At 48.5% G+C, this 20,903-nt stretch overlaps 1 protein-coding gene across 23 annotated transcripts in view; it reads right to left on the reverse strand.

The window, feature by feature from the left end:
- The window catches only part of FHAD1 (forkhead associated phosphopeptide binding domain 1), a 130,630-nt gene that overhangs the window by 51,230 nt on the left and 58,497 nt on the right, over nucleotides 1–20,903 (reverse strand). For 17 of the 23 annotated variants that reach the window (XR_011433105.1, XR_011433090.1, XR_011433103.1 and 14 more), the window contains 7 exons: nucleotides 16,613–16,743; nucleotides 14,199–14,288; nucleotides 13,014–13,118; nucleotides 9,236–9,343; nucleotides 6,660–6,743; nucleotides 5,508–5,660; nucleotides 4,132–4,327 (listed from right to left, as the gene is read on the reverse strand). Coding sequence is in view for 17 of the 23 variants with exons in the window: in XM_070252746.1 (XP_070108847.1) it covers nucleotides 4,132–4,327; nucleotides 5,508–5,660; nucleotides 6,660–6,743; nucleotides 9,236–9,343; nucleotides 13,014–13,118; nucleotides 14,199–14,288; nucleotides 16,613–16,743 (867 nt within the window). In the remaining 6 variants the exon portion in view is untranslated. The remainder of the gene's footprint in view (nucleotides 1–4,131; nucleotides 4,328–5,507; nucleotides 5,661–6,659; nucleotides 6,744–9,235; nucleotides 9,344–13,013; nucleotides 13,119–14,198; nucleotides 14,289–16,612; nucleotides 16,744–20,903) is intronic. The other 6 variants (XM_070252745.1, XM_070252752.1, XM_070252716.1 and 3 more) reach the window with 1 other exon arrangement.

The raw sequence follows: 20,903 nt of genomic DNA on the forward strand, positions 1-20,903 counted from the left end.
CTCTGCCCAAGTTAGTGACAGAACCTGTCTTCTAGTAACTGGGCATGTACCTGATACCTCTCTGGATCTTCAGAGGGAGTGGGATCACAGGAAAACACAGGAGTTATGATCACAATGACCTCATTTTGAGTGCCGACCCTACCATGTACCTGTGTGACGTTGAGCAAGTTTCTCAATGTTATTGAGACTCAGTTTCCTTACCTGCAAAACAAAGACAATAACAGCGCCAAGCTCCTTGGGTTGTGGGAGGATAAAAGTACACAATGCATGTAAACCAACTAGCAGTGATGAGCACCCGGGAGAATGAAATAAACCGTGGTTCCTTCTCTTAGGAGCTGTGAACACAGGCTCTTAGGAGTGTTTGCAGGTCATGATGAACAACTGGGGGCCCCTGCTGGCCTTAGTAATGCGAAGGAACTTGAGTCACCTTATCATGGTGGAATACTCATAAAAACAGTTTTTGAGCCAGTTTCTTCATTTCTAAAATGACAATAATGGTATCTGCCTTATAGAGTGGTTGTGAAGCTGAAGTGAGGTAACATATGGAAAATACTTAGAACAGCATCTAGATTTAAGTGCTCAGTAAGGAATGATGACCATCATCATCATCATCAGCATCGTCACCATCTAATCATCATCGCTACCATCATGATCATCCTCATCATCATCCCCAGTCTCACCACCATGACCGTCACAGTCATCATCATCCCCATCCTCCTCCTCACCACCATCATAATCATCATTACCATCATCATCCTCACCATCCTCTTCCTCATCCTCATCATCCTCACCATCCTCACCATCACCACCATCATCATCACCATCATCCTTGTGTAGATGGCTCTGTACTAGGAATGAGGTACAGAGTACCTAATACAGAGAACATAAAGAACCCCATGGCTCATCCCTTTCTTTTGGCCTTTTTGGACCTTGCCATAATATTGCTTGTACTGGCACATAAAGTGCCTTTTACGATCAACTTCCTCCCTTACTAAATGGATGAAGGATGGGCCCTACTCACCAACCTTTCTGTTATTACCTTCTATCCTTCTTCTCTGACTTCTTAGAACCAAATAGCTGTAATCACAGAATATAGTCTGTGTTTCCCCAACAGGTGTTCCACAGAGCATTATTCCAAGAGATGTTAGTTGCGGGTAGTGGCAGCAAGAAAGGAGAGACGTGTTTTGGGAATGCCGCCTCCTTTATCCCACCCTATAGATCCGCAGGGATGTTAGCATAGGAGGGATGCTGTGGAGACCTGTTTAATGTTGCTCAAGTCTCCTGACTCTATGAAGTCAGGAGAAAAAGATGGTGGGTCTGAGAAATGCTGCCTGAAATGAGTCTTTCTCAGCCTTTCTGGAATTTCTGGCTGACAGCTTAACTTTATAACCCACATTTCTTGGTGATAACACATGACTAGATTTACAGATAGAGGCTACAATGACAAAAATGGTCTTGAGAGTGGGGAGGGGACAGTGCACACATAGCTTGGCCCCGCTATTACCAGGATAGAGATCATGGTCCGTCTCTGTTTTAGTTCCAGTCTTGAGGAAGAAGTGGAACTGTGGTCACATGTCACCTGATTTCATGTACACTCAGGACTCTGCCATGACTATAACAACAGTAACGCTGGGATTGGGGAGCCACTGGAGTGTCAGAGAAAACCGGCTTCCCCTTCTCTGTGCTACACGTGAGGGGCAGGCACTTAGATAAAAGCTAATCTTGTTTTTGCTTTTGCTTATTTTTTTTGTTTTTAAGAACTTTACACCACCTTCTGGATTACTTTGGAGACATCCTGGCCAGGAATGTTGAATCACCAGAGTTGAAAATCACTCCTCTATTCTCATTCATTGCTGTAAGAATGTCAAATTCATGCAGCCTCTCTGAAGGCGATTTGGCAAGGAGTATCAAAAATCTTTAAAATGTTGGAGTTCCTTAAGGTGTGGCCCTGGGCTCTCTTCCTTCTCGCTCAACACTTTCTTCCTAAGTGATACCATTCATACACATGGCTTTAACCATCCATCCATCCATCCATCCACCCATCCATCCATCCATCCATCCATCCACCCATCCATCCATCCATCCATCCACACACCCATCCATCCATCCATGCACACAGCCATCCATCCATCATCCATTCCACAGACATTTATTAAGCACCCACTATCTGGCACGTGTTCTTCCGGGTTCTGGAGCTACATCACGAATATCTCTTTCCAGACTAGACATCCAGGGGAACAGCTACATACTTGGCACCTCATCTTGGAGGTCTCACAGGCACCTCACATTCATCTTCCCTCTCAAACCTGGTCCTCATGCGGCATTCCTTACTCTGGATTTCAGTGAAGGAACAACATCTGTCCTTTTACACAGGCCAGAAACCTAGAGGGCTGCAGCCCCCTCTCTCTCTGTCACCTCCCTTCCAACCTCATCCAGGTCCACCACTGAGGCCTGTTGATTTACCTCTGAAGTGCCCTGGGGATCTTTCCTCTTTCTCCATCCCCACCCCTGCCCGAGTGCGGGCCACTGTCATCTCTTGCGACAGCCTCCTTCTGGTGACCCTAATGTGCTGGCCACCTTCCAGGGCATTTTCCACTCACTTCAATGCCTGTGAGAGAGGATCGGCTAAATAAACTATGGCACATCCTACACAACGGGGTTCCTTGCCAGCAGTGACAATGATGACGTAGGTCTGTGGGTATTGACACGGAAGGGTATTCTGATGTACCATTAGGAACAAAACCAAAGAAAATTGGTTATAATGTGACACTATGTTTTTGTAAAATTAAAAAAAAATCAATAAACATATAGATAGCGCTTACTCTGTGTCAGGCACTATTCTAAGTGCTTCACATATATCAATCATTTTAACCCTCACAACAACTCTAAGGGGTGGGTACTCTTCATTATTTCCTTTTACAGGTAAGGAAACTGAGGCAGAGAGAAGGTACATAACTTGCCTAGAATCACACAGCTATTTCCATGGGAAAATGCCTTGGGAGCTATACACAGAATCTAACAGGGGGGACAACATCAAACGCTGGCGAGGACGTGGAGCACCAGGAGCTCGCATTGTTGGCGGGAACGCAAAATGGCGCAGCCACTTTGGAAGACAGTTTGGTGGTTTCTCTAAAAACCAAACATACTCTCATCACATGAGCCAGCAGTCGCGCTCCTTGGTCTTTAACCAAAGGAGCTGGAAACTCACGTCCACACAAACCTGCCCGCGGACGTTTACGGCAGCTTGATTCATAATCGCCAAACTTGGAAGCAACCAGGGCGGCCTTCACTAGTGAGGGGATAAACAAACCGCGGTACGTGCAGACAATGGAATATTACTCAGCGCTAAAAAGAAGTGAGCAATCGAGCCAGGAAAAGACACGGAGGAAACTTAAATGCATATTATGAAGCGAAAGAAGCTGATCTGAAAAGTTGTCTGATTTCAACTATACGACATGCTGGAAAAGGCGAAACTATGGAAAGAGTACAAAGATCAGTGGTTCCCCGGGGCTGGGGGTGGGGGGAGGGATGAGTAGGAGGAGCACAGGGCATTTTACGGCAGGGAAAAGACTGTGTGTGATATGCTAATGGTGGACACACGTCATTATACATTTGCCCAAACCCATGGGATGCACAACACCAAGAGTGAACCCTAATGTACACTATGGACTTTGGGTGATTATGACGTGTCAAGTGGGTTCATTGATTGTAACGAATGTACTACCTGGTGTCGATGTTGATAACGAGGAGGCTGTGCATGAGTCGGGGCAAGGGGTACATGGAAATATCTGTTTTTCCCCTTAATTTTGCTGTGAACCTAAAACTGCTCTAAAAAACAGTCTATTAAAAAATACATCACATTCGGTAATTCTGAGAGACAGGATTTAGCATAATCTTGATTTAATTTTCCTTTTGCCTCTGTCACGTTCTCATTTTTCTTCAGTAATCATGTCTCGCTCGTGTGTTTTTTTCAAGGAAAATCACTTCTCAAGTGGAGAAGCAAAGTCAGTCTGGAGAAGGGGAGAGTTGGCCACATACCTAAGAAGCCTCCTCAACAGATGTCCCATCGTGATAAGATTCAACGCGACATTTTAGAGTCATGCAACTACGTGAGAAAAAAGTTCCAGTAACCTTTGTCGGAGCTGGAAAACTGGATCCCCACGTCCCCGAGGAGACTCTCCGTTTCCTCCAGCCAGGACAGCGACAGGCGCAGGATGTCCAGCGCCACCTTCTGGAGCCCTGAAACAGGCGGGCTCACCTGAAGGTGCTCGAGAAGGGCGACCTCCTTCTTCAGGTCCTTGCTGCTGCAGGACATTTTCATGCAAGCCTGGAAAGAGGGGAGACCGTGAGGACCCCAGACCCTGTCGCCAGAAACAGCAGCTGATGTGGCCTGCCAAGAACAATGTTCTCGACTGTGCCACGAAGCGGGCAGTGCCACACGTTCGCCACACTAGGGTGGCACAATTTTATTTGCCTTTCTTTTCAGCTTTTACTTTTTTTGTACTCTAATTTGGACTGTCGATGGTCAAAGAGACCCCACTTTTAGGTATATATGCAATTCCAGTTGTATAGGTATACATGCAAGACCCAGTGCAATTGTCCTTGACAATTTGGCTGAAATGAGAACCAAATTTGGCTCCTTCTAGTCATCAAAATTCCTGCTGAGATCAACACGCGGGCTGATCAGAAAGTGCGGTTTCCTGATTTGAAGGAGTGCTGACAAGCCAGCATTTACACAAACTCCCCAAATAGTAGCTGCTTATTTCCAGAGAAAGCAGAAGCAGCTGTCTGCTCTGATAAGCTGTCTCCCGGTGTGGGGGCCGTGGGGTTCAGACAGACCCCCCGTCCTGTCTCCTCTGGAGTCAAAGGCAACATGGATAAGAACAGCCTTTCCATTGCTGGGCCAAAAAAAAAATGCAAATAAAGAGCAGGAACGTTTCTTTAGTTTCTCTGGAAATAACACGAAGCTTTTTTTTTTTTTTCTCTGTGCTGGGGTCTGGGGCCTCCCAGAGTCAGTACTTGGAGTGTCTTGGGCATCCTTTCCTTGGCCACACCAAGTTCACCTAGCAGGCTTTTTTTTTTTTTTTTGAGGAAGATTAGCCCTGAGCTAACATCTGCTGCCAGTCCTCCTCTTTTTGCTGAAGAAGCTTGGCCCTGAGCTAACATCTATGCCCATCTTCCTCCATTTTATATGCGGGACACCTGCCACAGCCTGGCTTGATAAATGGTGCATTGGTCCACTCCCAGGATCTGAACTGGCAAACTCGGGCCCCGACGTGGAGTGCACGAACCTAACCACTGCGCCACCAGCTGGCCCCTCACCTGAGAGGCATTCTTTGAGGTCCTTTGCTTTCTGTTCTCAAATAAGTCTCTCCAACAAGAGAAAAGGGGGACAGAAGAGCAGAGCATTCCTGCCCAACCTTCTCCACAAAGGCTGGACAGTTGCCCAAACGAGGAGCACAACAATTAGACAAAGGGGACATTGGTGAAAAGCAGAGAAGGGCCACCTGGCAGCCGTCTAAGGACTTCTTCAGCTTCCCCAGGTTCTCGGTGATCTCCTCCTGCTTGCAGTTGCTGAGCTGAGTCTCCTTCTGCAGGCTCCACCTTTTCTGCTGAAAGTTGATGTTGTCCTCAGTGACCTGGGTAATCTTCTCTATTACCTGGTGAGAAAAAGAAAAAAAAGATTTAAAATACAGCCTGGCTCCGGGGGCTGGCCCCGTGGCCGAGTGGTTACGATCGCGCGCTCCGCTGCAGGCGGCCCAGTGTTTTGTCGGTTCGAATCCTGGGCGCGGACATGGCACTGCTCGTCAGACCACGCTGAGGCAGCGTCCCACATGCCACAACTAGAGGAACCCACAACGAAGAATACACAACTATGTACCGGGGGGCTTGGGGGAGAAAAAGGAAAAAATAAAATCTTTAAAAAAAAAAAAAAATACAGCCTGGCTCCAGGAGGAGGGGACCGGGCAGCATCAACTGACGCTCCCATCTCAGCGGATGGAGAGGGAGGTCCTGACACGTTTTGGTGATGACGCGGGAGCAGAACCTGGGCTCTGTCACCAGGACATGTTGCCGAGGATCGGAGATGACTTTTAAGAACCACGGGCCCGTATTATTGCCATGAGTTTGTTCCAGATTCTTCTGCATTCTATGAGTGATTCATAACACTGAGCCTGATGCTGTGGACTCATAAACAGAAGGTCAGTTTCTCCTATAACTGACAAAAGCAGCCCACGGTGTGTCTTCTTACCCACACGTTGACACAGAGGCGTGGAAAGAATAATTGGAAGGGTGACAAGGCCATCATGACAGCCAGAAGTCCATCCTCACTGTCATCTTGCCTCTTCAGAAGGAACAAGCCATAACAAACCGTCTATGGTGGGGCAGCCCCCTTTTCTCACAGGGCAAACGCAGGTTAACGTGCGTGTCTGGCGACCAGAAATAGGCCTGAGTGGTTTAATTTGATTTGCACAGAAACATTTCAAGGGAATTTAACTGGCTTTTACTTTAAAAGGCAGGAAATCCCATAAAATCAAAACAAATCTTTATGGTGCAGCAACAGTGTGAAAAATATGTGCCACCAACCAAAAACAGAAACATATGCTCCCAGTGTCTGGAGTCCCGGGTCCCCAAAGAAGAAAGTGAAAAACCAGACGAACCTGTTGATCGGTGAGGGGTTTGTCCTGGAACGGCTTCGCTCGTCCATAGGTGGCCTTGATGACTTGACTTCTGAAATGCTCCAGCTGCAGCAAAAAGGGACAGCAACTAAGTCAGCGGGCGTAGCTGGAGCAACAAGCCCGGGTGTGGTATTCCCATCGCCGGGGGCCAGGAGAAACCAGTTAGAAGGGTCTGCACACCTTTCGTGGTCATTACGGGTTATTAAAATCTTCACCTCTCACTGGGAGGGTCAGTGCCCACAGACGAGAAGAGAACAGCAGGTTTTAATTACTTTTTAGGCATGCCTGCCTAACCCAACTGATGCACGTGGTCAGCGCACACACGTCTCGAGCCCTCAGAAGAGTCACTTGCTGCCAATTATCCAGTGGGAAGTCTGGGGCCCGGAGCACTCTTCCATAATTGCTAGGTTGGCACCAGACTGTGAAATAAATATTGAGGCTGTCAGCCCAAGTAAATCGTATAATCGGCAAGGGTGCCTGGGGAGAGGAGAATTCACTCCCTTCTGCCATTTTGTGCCTTAGACCAAACCTGTCCCGAAGACTGTGTCTATTGTATTCATCTTCGTATCCCCAGAGCCTGGCCCAGAGTGGACCCTCAATAGGTATTCACTGAACGCTTGTCTACAGAAACGTCAGTCAAAGGCAGGGTCCTCCACTTGAGTGCAAGCAGCCTTTACTGAGTGCCTGCTTGGTGTTTTCAGATTATGGTTGATGGAACTGCACAGTTAAATTAAATCAGGGCTTATAGAATTACACGTTCAAGGTGTCTGGGTTCCGTGAGAAGTGAGAGGCAAAGAAACCCAATTTTCTTGGTGAATTTACCAACATGGTGCCCTTACCCTAGGTTTTTGGTTCACTGGCAAAATGTGGTCACTGAAGACTCTAAAACAGCCCTGAAGGGACCATAAGGGCCACTGAATCAACTTAAAAGTCAATGGGTAAGAAGACACGGGAGTTTACAGCACACCTCGCAGTTCCGGGAAACCAAGCCGTGGAATGAGGACTCTCCTAAGGGCACTGCTGCAGTCAGCCTGCCAGAAGCCCACCAGGGTGCCTCAAGGCACTCCGGGCTGTCCTCTGGTTTCACGGCCAAGGGGAGGCTATGTAGGGAGGGCCCTGTGAGTGACGGTCCCCATTACCCCTCTGTGGGGCTGCTCAGAGGTGGAGGGACAGGTCCTCCTGGACGATGGGCTCAGCCCTGGAGTCACTTGCCTGGGGAAGGGCAGAACCTCAGACAGGGAGCAGAGCCACGGAGATAAGTGGGTGGGGCAGCAAGGCCTGGGTGGTAGAGAGAGGGCTTGTCCTCTTTCTCTTGAGTCTAGACCTGGTGGAGTCTGTGTCTCTGAGGGTCCTCCTGGACGACCTCTGCCCAGAGCTATAATCAGGACCTTGGCACCTGGGCAAGTAGCACAGATCATGTCCCCAAGTCAGGTGTGTGTTCGGGGGGTGTAGGAAAGGTGGGGGGGGGGCGTAGCCAGGGGCACAAAGGGAGGCCCAGACAGCAAGCTCTCTGCTCTTGCTAGGGGGTTGGCATCCTGAGGAGAGAAGACACTGGGGTCAGGGTGGACATCTGGTGAAGGGGCTTTAACATCTGTCACAGTCAGCATCATTATTTAACTTGTTTGTGCCTCTGACAAAGCCTGGTCACACTCCTGGTTCAGGATGCTACCAACTGGAAGGGCTGGGGGGCTCCTTTAAGGATTGTGATTCTTAACCTTTTTTGGTGGTTCACAGACCTTTCTAAGAATCCAGTGAATGAATGGTGGACCCTCCCTCCCAGAAAAAAAAAAAAGCACAGACACACAAAATACTCTTGGGTCCCCGGGGGCCATGGTTGCCAGGAGAGGGCCCCTTGAGAAGGAGCCCAGGGCAGGCTGCCCTTGGTGGGCGCCTATCTTGGTTTCTTATTTGCTCTCCCTTGGCCTTTGCTAAAGTCTCGTTTGCATGTTTTGGCCCTCAGTCTGTGCCGCGTGTGAGAGGAAGGGCTGCCGGGCCATCTCGGGCCACAGCATTAGAGAAATGGCGCCCCAGACCAGCCAGGTCAGAGCCTGCACACCACCCTGCCCAGCCACTCCATGTAGCATGAGCTTTGACAGTCTGGGGTTTCACTTGATTAAGAAAAGTGGCATTTCCTTACAGACACTGACGACGACATCTGCTGGGGGCCCAGAGGAAGAAAGATCAGAGGAAGGAAGATCGTGGTAAATGTCAGGACTGAAAATGTTAGTGAGAAAGTATGAGAAACACCATTGGGGTCAAGAGGCTCAAACCCTTCGCAAGAGGGAATGGCATGGCCGGCATGGACACTGAGCCAGGAGGGGCTGCCTGGTCAGGGTCTCGGCAACGGCTAACTACTAGAGTGGGCAGATTCCCAGCAGGAGAAGCCTCTTCAGTGATGTCCACTGGGATGCAGAAGCCACTGAAAGCTTCTGCCCATGAGAGAAACAGGAGAATGAAACCACGGCTGTCTTCCTCCTCACTCGTCCCCACCAGCCACCTGGGGGCAGAAAATCCATGGGGAACATGGACCAATGACGGGGGCTCTGGAGCACGCCTACCTGACCTACTGCCCTTTCCAAATTGACTTTAATGAGGTTCTCTCTGTTCCCCATTTCTTGCAGCTGAAGCAATTTCCTTCTGGAATCCTCCTGAAGCTTCTCTTCAACCTGAAAGGATGATGAAAGCATGCGCTTGCTGCTAATGTGATCATAATGCACTCTGGGGAAATTCCTCTAGGTGGTCTAATGGCCGTGGGAAGTCCCAGAGGGGCAGGGACAGCTGTGGCGCATGTGGCAGGGGTCACAGGCATCCATGGGGTGGAGGCAGGCTCACAAGGAGCCATCCCATAGGGGAAGGGCCCAGCTCTGCATCCTGGGCTCCACCACGATCATCCCACCACAGACGCCCATCCCAGTTTAGTCCCTAACAAGCTGCACGACCCTGCTCTGTGACCCTGCTCACATTTCACTGCTCTGTGACTCGGTGTCCTCGTCTGTCAAATGGGGGTGATGATACTAGTACCGGCTCATAGAGGTATTGTGGGGACTCAAAATGTGTGGAACAGTGCCAGTACTTCTTAAGGGCTCTCTGAGTGTGTCGGGCATTGCTGTAGCCTATGACAGTGGACAGGGATGTCTGCCACGCGGCATCGTTCTTATGCCATGTTGAGTACTTGGTAAACGTTACTACTGGGTTTATTGTCATAACTATTTGTCATTACCACTTTTAGCACACTCACCAGTGGAAACCACTCTGAGAGGCTTGCTAAGCGCAGCCTGCAAAGGAAGGCGTTTAAAGCGGGGAAGTGCTCATTTCTTCCCCAAGCCGGGGGCGAGCTCGGGAGAGCTCGATGCTACCCCCTGCTGGCCCTTGCAGGACCCTGCCGCTGCCCAATGCATCTTCAAACATAAACATCTCGAAAGCCCTTGCTGAGGCCGGGGCTCTGACACTGCAGGAAAGGAGGCAAACTCTCTGAAATCAATGAAAATATTTTGTGCTGAAACAGCTTCACAGGCTATTTATTAGGGGGCTGAAGAGAGGTCACACAGATGTCATAAAAGACCCAGAAAAGCCCTTTGGAGCTTTCTCGTGAGTGCAGCGGAAGCGTGTCTAACCAGCTCCGTTACCTTGGAAAGCCGTCTAACCTCTCTGGCCTTAGTTTCCTCCCTGTACCATCCTCCCAGGGCTACGCAGGCTCCGACTTCTACTTCAGCAGACTTTTTCTTACGCGCAAAAGCAAAGTCCCGCCCTGGACTCTGCCCTTCTGTACATTCCCCATCTCAGTGAACGGCCCCTCAAGCCTCAGAGTCCCCACAGCTGCTGCCCTGCTCCATCTCTTCACCCGGGTCCCCCAAGCCTGTCGCCCGATCCCCTCACATCCACTCCACTTCTCTGCTCCTACCCTGGGCAAGGCCCCGGCCAGGCACAGAGAACCTCGACCCTGTGATAAGGGACCTTCTTGCCTCTTGTTACGTCCTTCCAGTGAAGTCTTCACGGGCCTGTGACAGTCACCAAGCTGTGGAGCAGCTCTGTCTGACAGAACTCTGCAAGGACGGAAGCGCTCGGTGTCCATGCCATCTAATACGGCAGCCAGTAGCCACGTCTGGCTATTGAGCACTTGAAAAGTGGCTGGTGTGACTAAGGAATTCAACTTTAAATTTTATCTAATTTTGATTAATTTCAGCACAGTCACATGTAGCTAGTGACTATGCCACAGTAATTGGGGCCAGACAACCCTGGCTTCCAGCCTTGGCTTTGCCACTCACCGACCCTGTGGCTTTGGGCTAGTTACTTTACTAGTAACTAGGAGCCTCGATTATTCTCTCATCTGTAAAATAGAGAGGATAATTTCTAGGCCATAGAGCTGTCGTGAAGATAAAAAGAGACTGAATGTTTGGCATAATGCCTCATATGTGAGAAATGATAGCTATCATTTTCCCCATTATTATTCATCACAAAAATAACCATATCTGTCCTCTGTTCAAAAGCTTTCAGTAGCTCCCCACTGCCTATGTGGTGCACAGCCCAAGTCCGGAACTAAGGCCAAACACCAAGCCAGAGATTCAAGAAGCCCCAGGAGCTCAAAACAAGGCAAATAAAAACGAATCCACAGGGGCCGGCCCAGGAGCATAGTGGTTAAGTTCATGTGCTCCACTTCAGTGGCCCAGGGTTGGCAGGTTTGAATCCCGGGCATGGACCTACACACTGCTCATCAACCCATGCTGTGGCAGCATCCTGCATACAAAAAATAAAAATAAACAAAGGACTCCATATTCAGATAAACCATAATAAAACTGCTGGAAAATAAGGGAAAAGAAAATCTTAGACTCAGCCAGAGAAAAAAAGAGGGATTACACAAAGCTACCATAATTAGGCTTATAAATGACTTCTAAATAGAAACAACGGGAGCCAAAAGACAATAGAACAATGTACCTAACACTATAATTGCCAATGTAGAATTCAATACTCAGTCAAAATGTATTTTAAGAATGAAAAGTTTATTTATCTCAATTTCAAAAAAAGAAAGTTAAATATACATTTTCAGACAGACACACACACATCTGAGAGAATTTGTCATCACAGAGCCGCATTGAAGGAAAACACTAAAGGGTGTTCTTCAGACAGAAGAAAAAATGATCCCAGATGGATGATCAGAGATGCAGAGAAGACACGCAACAGAAAGAGTAGCATGTGGATATGAATGCACACAAAAAATAATAATGTCTTATAGAGAGTAGTTTGGAAAACGACAACAATGGCGCATAAATCTGGAGGGGGAAAGTGAAGTTAACATGGCCTAAAGTCACTGCATTGTCAAGAAGGGCATCATTGTTAACTAACATTGGATCTTGGTAAGTCAAGAATGCATATTATAGTCTTCAGGATGCCTACTGAAAGAAGAGTAAAAGAGTGAAGTATTTCCAAGCGATAGAGAGAAGAAAATGGAATGATATCATCAACTCAAAAGAAGGCAAGAAAGGAGAAAAAAAGGAATGTAGCACAGACGGTACAACTGGCGCTGAGCAAGAAGATAAATTTAAACCTCAATATACACTAATTACATTAAATATAAATGGACTAAAAGATGAAGATTGTCAGACTAGATTTTATAAAAATGATATGCTATTTAGAAGAGATACATCTCAAACTTAAAACAGAGATTGACAGAAGAAGTATAAAAAAAGATATTCTATGAAAACTCTAACCAACAGAAAGCCAGTGTAGCTGATGGAGTCATATTAATGACAAAGTAGACTTTAACGGAAATACACTATTAGAGATGAAGAGGGACATTTTATGACGATCAGGGTTCTTTTTCAACAGGTATTATTAACACTCTAAATTTATATGCACCTAGTAACAGCCTAAAAAATATATAAAGCAAAAATTGGCAATCCTAAACAAGAAATACACAAATCCACAATTATGATGAGATGTTTTAAAAACATACCTCTCTCGGTGACTGATAGAACACAAAAAATCGGTAAGAGCATTTAAGTTTGAACAACATCATTGGCAAACTTGATTTGATGGGTCAATTCTTTTCTGGATAATTTTACAATTAAGACTTGAAGGGAGTCTAGGGTCGTGGTTTCACACGGGAGCTTTGGAGTCAGACAGACGTGGATTCAGGTTCTGCTGCAACTACTGCGTCTGAGCGAACTGGGGTAAATACCATGTCTGAGTGAACGAGGGTAACTTCCTTCACGTCTGTGAGCCTCAGTCTTCCCAACTATACAGTGGGGTTAATACCAGTCTCGACCACGCAGTGTCATTGTGAGGATTAATGGGGATGATGTGTGTGGAACACCTGGCCCAACGCTGTCCTTGCCCTACCTTGCTCTTTTCTCGAAGTGTCTTAGAGATCATGCTCTGCTCAGTAAAGCTCTTCTTCAGCTCCTCCCTGAGCTTCTTCATTTCTTGCTCCATCTCTTGGATTTGCTGAAAGAGTTTCAACAACCGGCAAGTCAACTTTCTGACGGCAAGCAGGCGCTGCCTTCTGCACTGAAAGGCCTGAACCTCCAGAACTCATTTCCTCGGGTTCATTAAGGCTAAAACCTAGTCTAGTATTAGCTTAATGCCTTCCCTTGGGGGAAAATTCTATATCTTTTGGGCAGAGTAGACTTTTTTTTCCAACTGATATACTGAAAGTGCTGAGTGAAGGAAAATGATTAACTCCTTTTGAAAATCAGCATGGATCCTGGATTAAACAATAGAAGATATCCATCAGCTCATTAGAATCTTTTCTCTTGGGGTATATTTTTGAGATCAATCTAAAGAAGGGCTGTTTGGAAGACACAATGGGCGCAGTTTGGGAGAACAGAGCAATGAAATCTTTCTTTGTTCCCATTTGAGGCAGAGAATACAAATGCTCCTGACATGGAGGGGGGCACACCTCCTCCTCGTGTCTAAGGTGCTGTGCCTCTCAGGGAAGGGAAGATGCACGTCTGGAGATGTGCGAGAGGATTCAGTCGGCATAGGGGATGAATATTTCCATTTTAATGGTCATATTTTCATTGTATTTATTTTTACAGTCACTTCCTATATAAGGCAAATGATGCCTTTCTTTTTTGTTTTATTTTTATGAGTTGGTGTAAAATTGATGTATTTAAACAAAAATACTTAAGGAAGTAGTGCCTGTGGCTATGATAAAACTGTGACAGTGGAACTTAAAAGTTTGGGCATCACAGTTCCAGAGGCAGGGGACCAGAATGAATTCCCAGCAGTATGTGGTAGCCACCTCTGTCCCTGTCCCCATTCCAACCCCAGCCCAGCCCCAGGGGAAATCCAGTGAGGGGGCGACAGCCAATTGCCCAGAGAATCCTGGGAGAGTGTTTTCCTTAGTCTTTTCACTCATCTCTTCCTTGAGGCTAGAGGCAGAAAATCGAAGAATCATGAGATGACATGAACAAACCAATGGACAGAGCCCACGCCATCTAAAGGCCTAGGACCCCACCACAAACCTGAAGGCTGAAGTCTAGATTTTCTGGGGACACCTAGGAATAAGGCGGGTCAACTCACAGTTTTGCAGAGTTTTAACTCTTTCTCTTGGGCATCCCGGTGCTCCTTCTGGGCATCTTCCTTTTTTAACTCTTCTTTCAGCACTGAGCACTGTGGAGAAAAAGGACCACAAGGCCACGTGGGGTTGTCTGGGGGTTCCAAGTCCTCACGTTTGCTCTTATGAGTGTTTCCTGCTGTTTAATTATTCTCACACCCAAATTCCAAGAGGCAAGACCACTGGTGCCTGATGGAGGCATGAGATCCCGCACGAGTTATCCTAGTTTCACCCCCTCACGAGTTCTGAGGAATACGTCGTCTAAATTCTTCTTCAAAAGCCAGCAGTCTACACCAATGCAGGAAAAGCCCAGCGCTGTGAGTGAGGGTCCTTAGGGTGGAGGAACTGGGGCGATTCCCAGATTCCTGAGAGCGACTCTGGGAATATATGGGGGCTCGCTGGTGAACTGGGACAGCTCCTATCCCTTATGCGGGTTACATCTCAAAGACACAACTGCCATGGCCGTGGAGGTCGAACAGGACAGTCTTTCTGGAGGGCAATTCGGCAACCGGCATGAAGAGGACCAAGAGGTGACTTCTTTCGACCCGGAAACTCCTGCTTTAGTCTTGTACCCTAAGGACAACGACTGCAGCAATCAGCAAATCTATAGTTTCAAGGATGTTCTTCACAGTAATGTTAGCAACAGTGGGAAAAAAAGAAACAACCCAGTGTCCAACAACTGGGGACTGCTTTATTACGTGGTGTACATGTAGGAGAATATTATGCAGCTCTTAAGACCCATGATAAGGGCTTTTATTTATTAACATAGGAAAACAGTAAGTATTTAAAAATTTAAAAAATGTGTATAGTATAAATTCACTGTAAGGTATATATAATTTATTTATTTCTAGGTAATATATAGAAACAAGACTGGAAGAATATACATAAAAATATTAACACTGATTTCTTGGGATAGCATTTCCTTTCTTCTCTTTTTAATTTTGCTTTTGAATATCATCTACTTATTTTTCTAAAATTAACACACATGACAAACGTAATTTAAAAAATAGATAGTCATCCCGAATGTTCATGAGAGCAATGCCCTTGGTGATGAGGAGCCCATGTGCTAAGGGCCAGCACGGGCTCGAGAAGAGGAAGGCACGCCATTCCAAGGTCAGCGAGGAAGGGGAAACGGGAGGAAAATGACCCACATGCACTCCAGGAGGCAGAAAACCAAATGGGCGCTGTTCTTCCACTTAGCATCAGCTCCACCCTCCTTCCCAACACACACACACATGCATGCACACACATGCACACACACACACGTGCACCCCACACAAAACAGCGATCACACGTGCCTAAGAAGTCCGTTGGCTCAGGAGAAGCGAATGCAGAGGGCTTGGCCAGGCGGCTGACCCGCTGCAGAGGCAGAAGACCACAACTGAAATCAGCCTCCTACTTCTCAGAAAATGAGTTTGTTATCCCCATTTCACAGATGGGACAACGGGGGCCAAACAAGTTACAATAAAAGAAAGCTCTGGGATTGGACCCTGGTCTGTCTGACCCCAAAGCTCACGCTCTGCCTTTTCAGGCCCAAACTGGGCATGGCACTAAGCCCCAGCTATTCCCCCGCTGCCTGTCCTTTGGAACCTCAGAGTCCACTGCAGCCCCCACCCCGCTGCGGACAGAGCTGACCCATCAGGCAGCCACATGAATCTCTGAGTCGCCGCCTGAGATGAAAGTCATTAGGTTTTACCCCAACTCATCAAAACAGACAAATCACACAAATACTGAGAACTCTTATCCTGTAGGATCAGGATTCTAAAGTCAGGATTGAAGGCAAAATTTGCAAATAGTCAAAGTTACATTTAAAATGCTCTGAACTTGCCTACCAGCTGCATTTTCCACAGAGGAATTCTTATACACTAAGAGCCAAGGGAAGAAATGGAAGTCTGCAGGTCTGCATCTGGACCTTCAAATATTCCACTTTGAAGGCAGCTATGAAAACCAGTGGTGGCTGGGACTGTGATGAAGCCCAGTGTAGTCATCTTTGCCCCAGAGAGATCCTAGCCTGTTTTAATACTAAGCCTTGCAATGACAATCCATGCTAACAGATGTGTTTGTTGCTGAGATTAAACACACTAATTTGGATAGCAGGAGTTAAAAAATGTTGGCTGGATTTGAATATACATCTTGCTTATTTTGAGTCACGTACGTGTTGTTCTTTGAAAAGCTGCAAAGAACCTGGTCTCCTGCTTTTGGTCTTCCCAGGGGGGCGTTTCGTGTTTCGGCCCACCCAGCAGCGGTCCCCTTATGCCCTTGGGCACTGGCCTCATCTCCCCATGGTGTGAGGAGGGAGTGACATTAAAGCTAGGGCCCAGGTCAATGAGATGAGCACGTTCTACCGACAGCTACGCTCTGATGATGACCCAACACTCACTCTGGAGCTGAGGGCTTCAAGCTGGTAATTCTTTTCTTTGTTCTCACTCTTTAGTTGATTCACCTCCTGTTTTAGTTGTTGAACTTGCTCATCCTTTGCTAACACGTCCTTTTGCAAAGATGACACCATCCCTGTAGGAAAAGAAGACTCACAGAGGTCAAAGAAGGAGTTGGATTACTGTCACATCCACCGCTGCCAGCCAGCTTGTGGACGAGCCCCCTCTAAGCCCAGGCCACTCGGGTCCTCGCCGGGCACTGAGGAGGCTGACCCCAAGGATCCCAGAGCTAGAATAGGGATGTGGCCACAATCCGCTGAACATCGTTTCTTTAAGGCTCCAGTGAGGATGAGCAGGTGTCAAGGAGCATTGCCGAGAGAGGAGAAGCCTTTGGAGCCCCTTCGGGCACAGGGCCGGCAGACCTAGGAGCAGAGGCCACGCCCTGGGCCTGGGGAGCAAAGGCCCGGCATAGGGAAGTGATGTGGGGTCGGTGAGCCGAGGAGTCGAAAGAAAGATTTCTTAGACTCTCAAGATCTGGCAGTAGCGCTCTTTTATTTAGAGAATAGTGTGGAATAGCATGGGGACAGGACCCATGGGCAGGCAGAGCTCCTGCTGCTGCCCCCGCTGGCATGGGGACACGACCCATGGGCAGGCAGAGCTCCTGCTGCTGCCCCCGCTGGCATGGGGACACGACCCATGGGCAGGCAGAGCTCCTGCTGCTGCCCCGAGTTGAGGGTTAGGGCTAATTTTATAAGGCATGGGTACGTGACTTATTTTTACTGGAGAATAGAAAAGATGATGTAAAAAGTCATTAAATGATTTCAGTGCAGATGGGGTCTGGTTATTGTGCGGTCATATAACTTTAGATACGAATCTGGCCATATAGATCGGCATGTAGGTGAGGATGCCCTGGGCTTCTCTCCCTGGGGCGGTCCTAATTCATACCATAAAAAAAGTCCACTGGGTCGTATAGTTTGGCATGTAGGCCAGGTCACCTTGGGCTTCTCTAGCTGGGGCAGCCTTAATCCACATCAGGAAGGACCAGGAGCTCTCCTCCAGCGGCCAAGAGATGGGCTCGAGGCAGAGGAGACTACTGATTGGATGCTGGATTCACACTTGTCTGAGTTTGGACCCCGTCTCCACCACTTATTAGCTTGGAGGTTGTGGACAAGTTATCTTACCTCCCACTTTATCCACCCATAGAGGTGCTGTCAGGGTTAAATGAGATGATGCATGTAAAGAGCACAGCAGAGTGGCTAACTTACGGTGTTTGTTATATGGCACCTATTCTTTTTTGTGGTAGTCAGCTTCCAGAACAGCCCCGGTGCTCCCTGTCTCCTGGAATTCACACCCTGTGTAGCCCCTCCCACCCTAACTAGGGCTGATGTATGTAACCAACAGGATATTGTGGAAAGGATGGAATGTAACCTCCCACTGAGTCATAAAAGACACTGCGGCTTCCTCTTGGATCGCTCGTTGGGGGAAGCCAACCACCATGTTGTGAGGACACTCAAGACACCCCTAGGAGAGGCCCACGTGGTGAGGAACTGAGGCCTCCAGCCAACAGCCAAATGAGTGAGCCTTTCTGGAAGGGGGTCCTTTGGCTCCCATTGAGGCTTTAGACGACACAGCTGCTGCCCCAGTTGACATCTTGGCTGCAACTCATGAAAGACCCTGAGCCAGAATTAAGTCGCTCCCAAATTCCACTCCAGCAACTGGGTGAGATAATAAATATTGGTTGGTGTTTTATCCACTAAACTTTGGGATAACTTTTAATGCAGTGATAGATAACTAATACCTATTGTCTTATCATATTGAGGAAAAGTGGGAAGGCAGGGGCCTAGTGCAGGGGTACTGGGTCATCTCAAACGGTTCTTTTCTTGGAGGAACATGAGGGCCCAGTTTTATTGGTACGTATCAATCAAGAAGGTATGTGAAATAAAGAGCAATATGATCCAGAATTTCATTTTGAACATGAGTATGGCCCAGGACACAGCTCAGTTACTTGGACATGGGTTGACCCCTCTGGGGCTTGCCTTCAAGCTTTGTTTGGTGGGACCAGAACAATCTTTACTCGAGAATTAATTTGGCCGCGTGGCTGAGGCAAGACCTTTTTGAGTCTCTACCAGATTACGAGGCTTCTCCATCCTGGATGGTGGGAACATGAACTGTTCTTGGCTCTTGTGTGAGCTTCTGGATTGTTCCCTCTGCTCCTGTCGGGGTTCTTTCCCTGCCCACATACACGTGCTGATCAGTACTCAGCTGAAGACTAGATCTGGGGCGCTCTCTGTGCAGTGCAGCCCGCTCCCCCCATTTACTCTGCCCAGCAAACTCTCTTGTGTTGGCCCCTCCAACTCCATCCCCTTAATTGGGGGGCACGCTGGGCTCTGCCTGGTCCCCTCCCTGTGCTGGCCTGCAGCCTCTCTCCAGGCAGTAAGCACGGGCCATTGTAGGGCTCATCTTGTTTGATTCCCTCTCTCCTGGATCACTGTCATGTGCTGCTTGGGGCCCAATATATGAAAACCATTGTTTCAGGTGTTTTTTCTCTTTTTCATTTTTCACTGTTTCTGGCAGGAGAGTAAACCCAGTCCCTTTTACTCCCTCTGCCCTGTTTGTTTTCCCTGCCTTTCTCATCTTGGAAGCAGGTGTTGTGATGGCCTCGGATAGCCTGGTCCCTGAGTGGTGACAACGAGCACAGCCTCTGCTGATGCATGATAGACACGAGGTGGAGGCAGGAGATGAGCCTGCTTACTGTGAACCACTGAGGCCTGGGGGCTATTTGTTACTGCAGCATAACCCAGCGGTGTTTCTCCAACTTGATTTGCATACAGAACAACTGGGATCTTGATAAAGTGCAGATGCTGACTCAGGAGGTCTGGGCTGGGGCCTGAGACTCTGCATGTCTCACAAGGACCCACAGAATGTGGATGCTGCTGGTCGAGGACCACACTTTCCAGCCCATCCCAAGTGTTACTCCAGCCCAGGTCTGTCTGACTCCCTGAGTGGAGGAAGAGGTATTGAGACAGGGTAGAAGCTTGGATGAGATTTGATGGGCAGACACAGAGGAGGAAGGCAAGGGCCCAGCGAGTTCATCCTTATGTTCCTGGTACCCAGAGCAGTGCCTGGCCCATGGGAGATGCTCAGCAAATAGCTGAGGACACTCCCAGTTAGAGAGAAGCATAAGCAGAGGCCTGGGTTGGCGAGGAATGGGGGGGGTGTAAAGAGTGAGGCAGAGGAAAAGCCAGTGGTCAGGCTGGCCCAGGGCACAGCAGGTGGACTTATATAGAGACAGTGATTCACATGTGGCTACACGTGACACTCAGCTTTTACAGCTGTGGACAGGTTTCCTATAATGTAGCGAGTACTTTAAGAGCAGTGTGCCCAACCCAGACTCGCCTCCTGCTCCCCATTGCCTGCTTCTCTCCATCCTCTCTTTCTTGTTAGTGCCCCATCCTCTCCAGGTCTCTAAACACGTCATTTCCTGCTTTAAAAAACCCCAATGGCTTCCCACCACCCTGAGAATAAAACCCAGACCTCTCCCTGTGATCTAGCACTGGCGTCCCCCTCTGACCATGCCCAGCCCCACAGGCCCCTGTTCGCTCCAGCCCTCTGGCCTTCAGCTCCTTCCTCACAGCCAGCTTGCTCCAGCCTCAGGGCCTTTGCACCTGCACCCTCTCTGCCTGGAACACCGTTCCCTCCGGCCTCCTTGCTTGCTCTTCCTTCACCTCGTCAGAGACCTCTTCCACCCACCCACCACGCTATTCTCCCTCCGCCCCACCCCCTGCGGCATTCTGCCACCTCACTGCCCAGACTGCTCTCTGAAATGGGCTTGTTTATTCAACTGTCCACTTGTCACTGTCTGTCACCCGCTTGCAGATGTCAGCCCTGTGAGTGTAGGGATCTGTTTTGCTCGGGGCTCTCCCCCCAGCACCCAGAACAGGGCCTGGCACCGGCAGGTGCTCCAAAACAGCCTGAATGAATGAGGGAATCCAGGCCAATGGCAGCAGTGCCCTGGACCATGTGCTGGCTGCCCCTTGCCGCCCAGGTCCTTCAGTGTGCAATGACCTCTGTTGGTCAGTTAGAAAATGTTTTCACTCGGGCCCAAGTGCACCAGGGTGACAGAGGTCAGATGACAGATGGTGCCCCCATTTTGTCCACATTCCAGTTGGCACTCATGCAAGCTGGCTTCTGGAACCGCCCAAGCCACACAGCGTCCTGTGCTCTCCCTGGTGAGGCTGGTGCTCAGCAGCCCTTCTAGCTAAGAGAGAAGTCACTCAAGAAGCGATCAGGCCCTGC

Source organism: Equus caballus, chromosome 2, assembly GCF_041296265.1.
Source record: "Equus caballus isolate H_3958 breed thoroughbred chromosome 2, TB-T2T, whole genome shotgun sequence".
Lineage (NCBI taxonomy): Eukaryota > Metazoa > Chordata > Mammalia > Perissodactyla > Equidae > Equus > Equus caballus.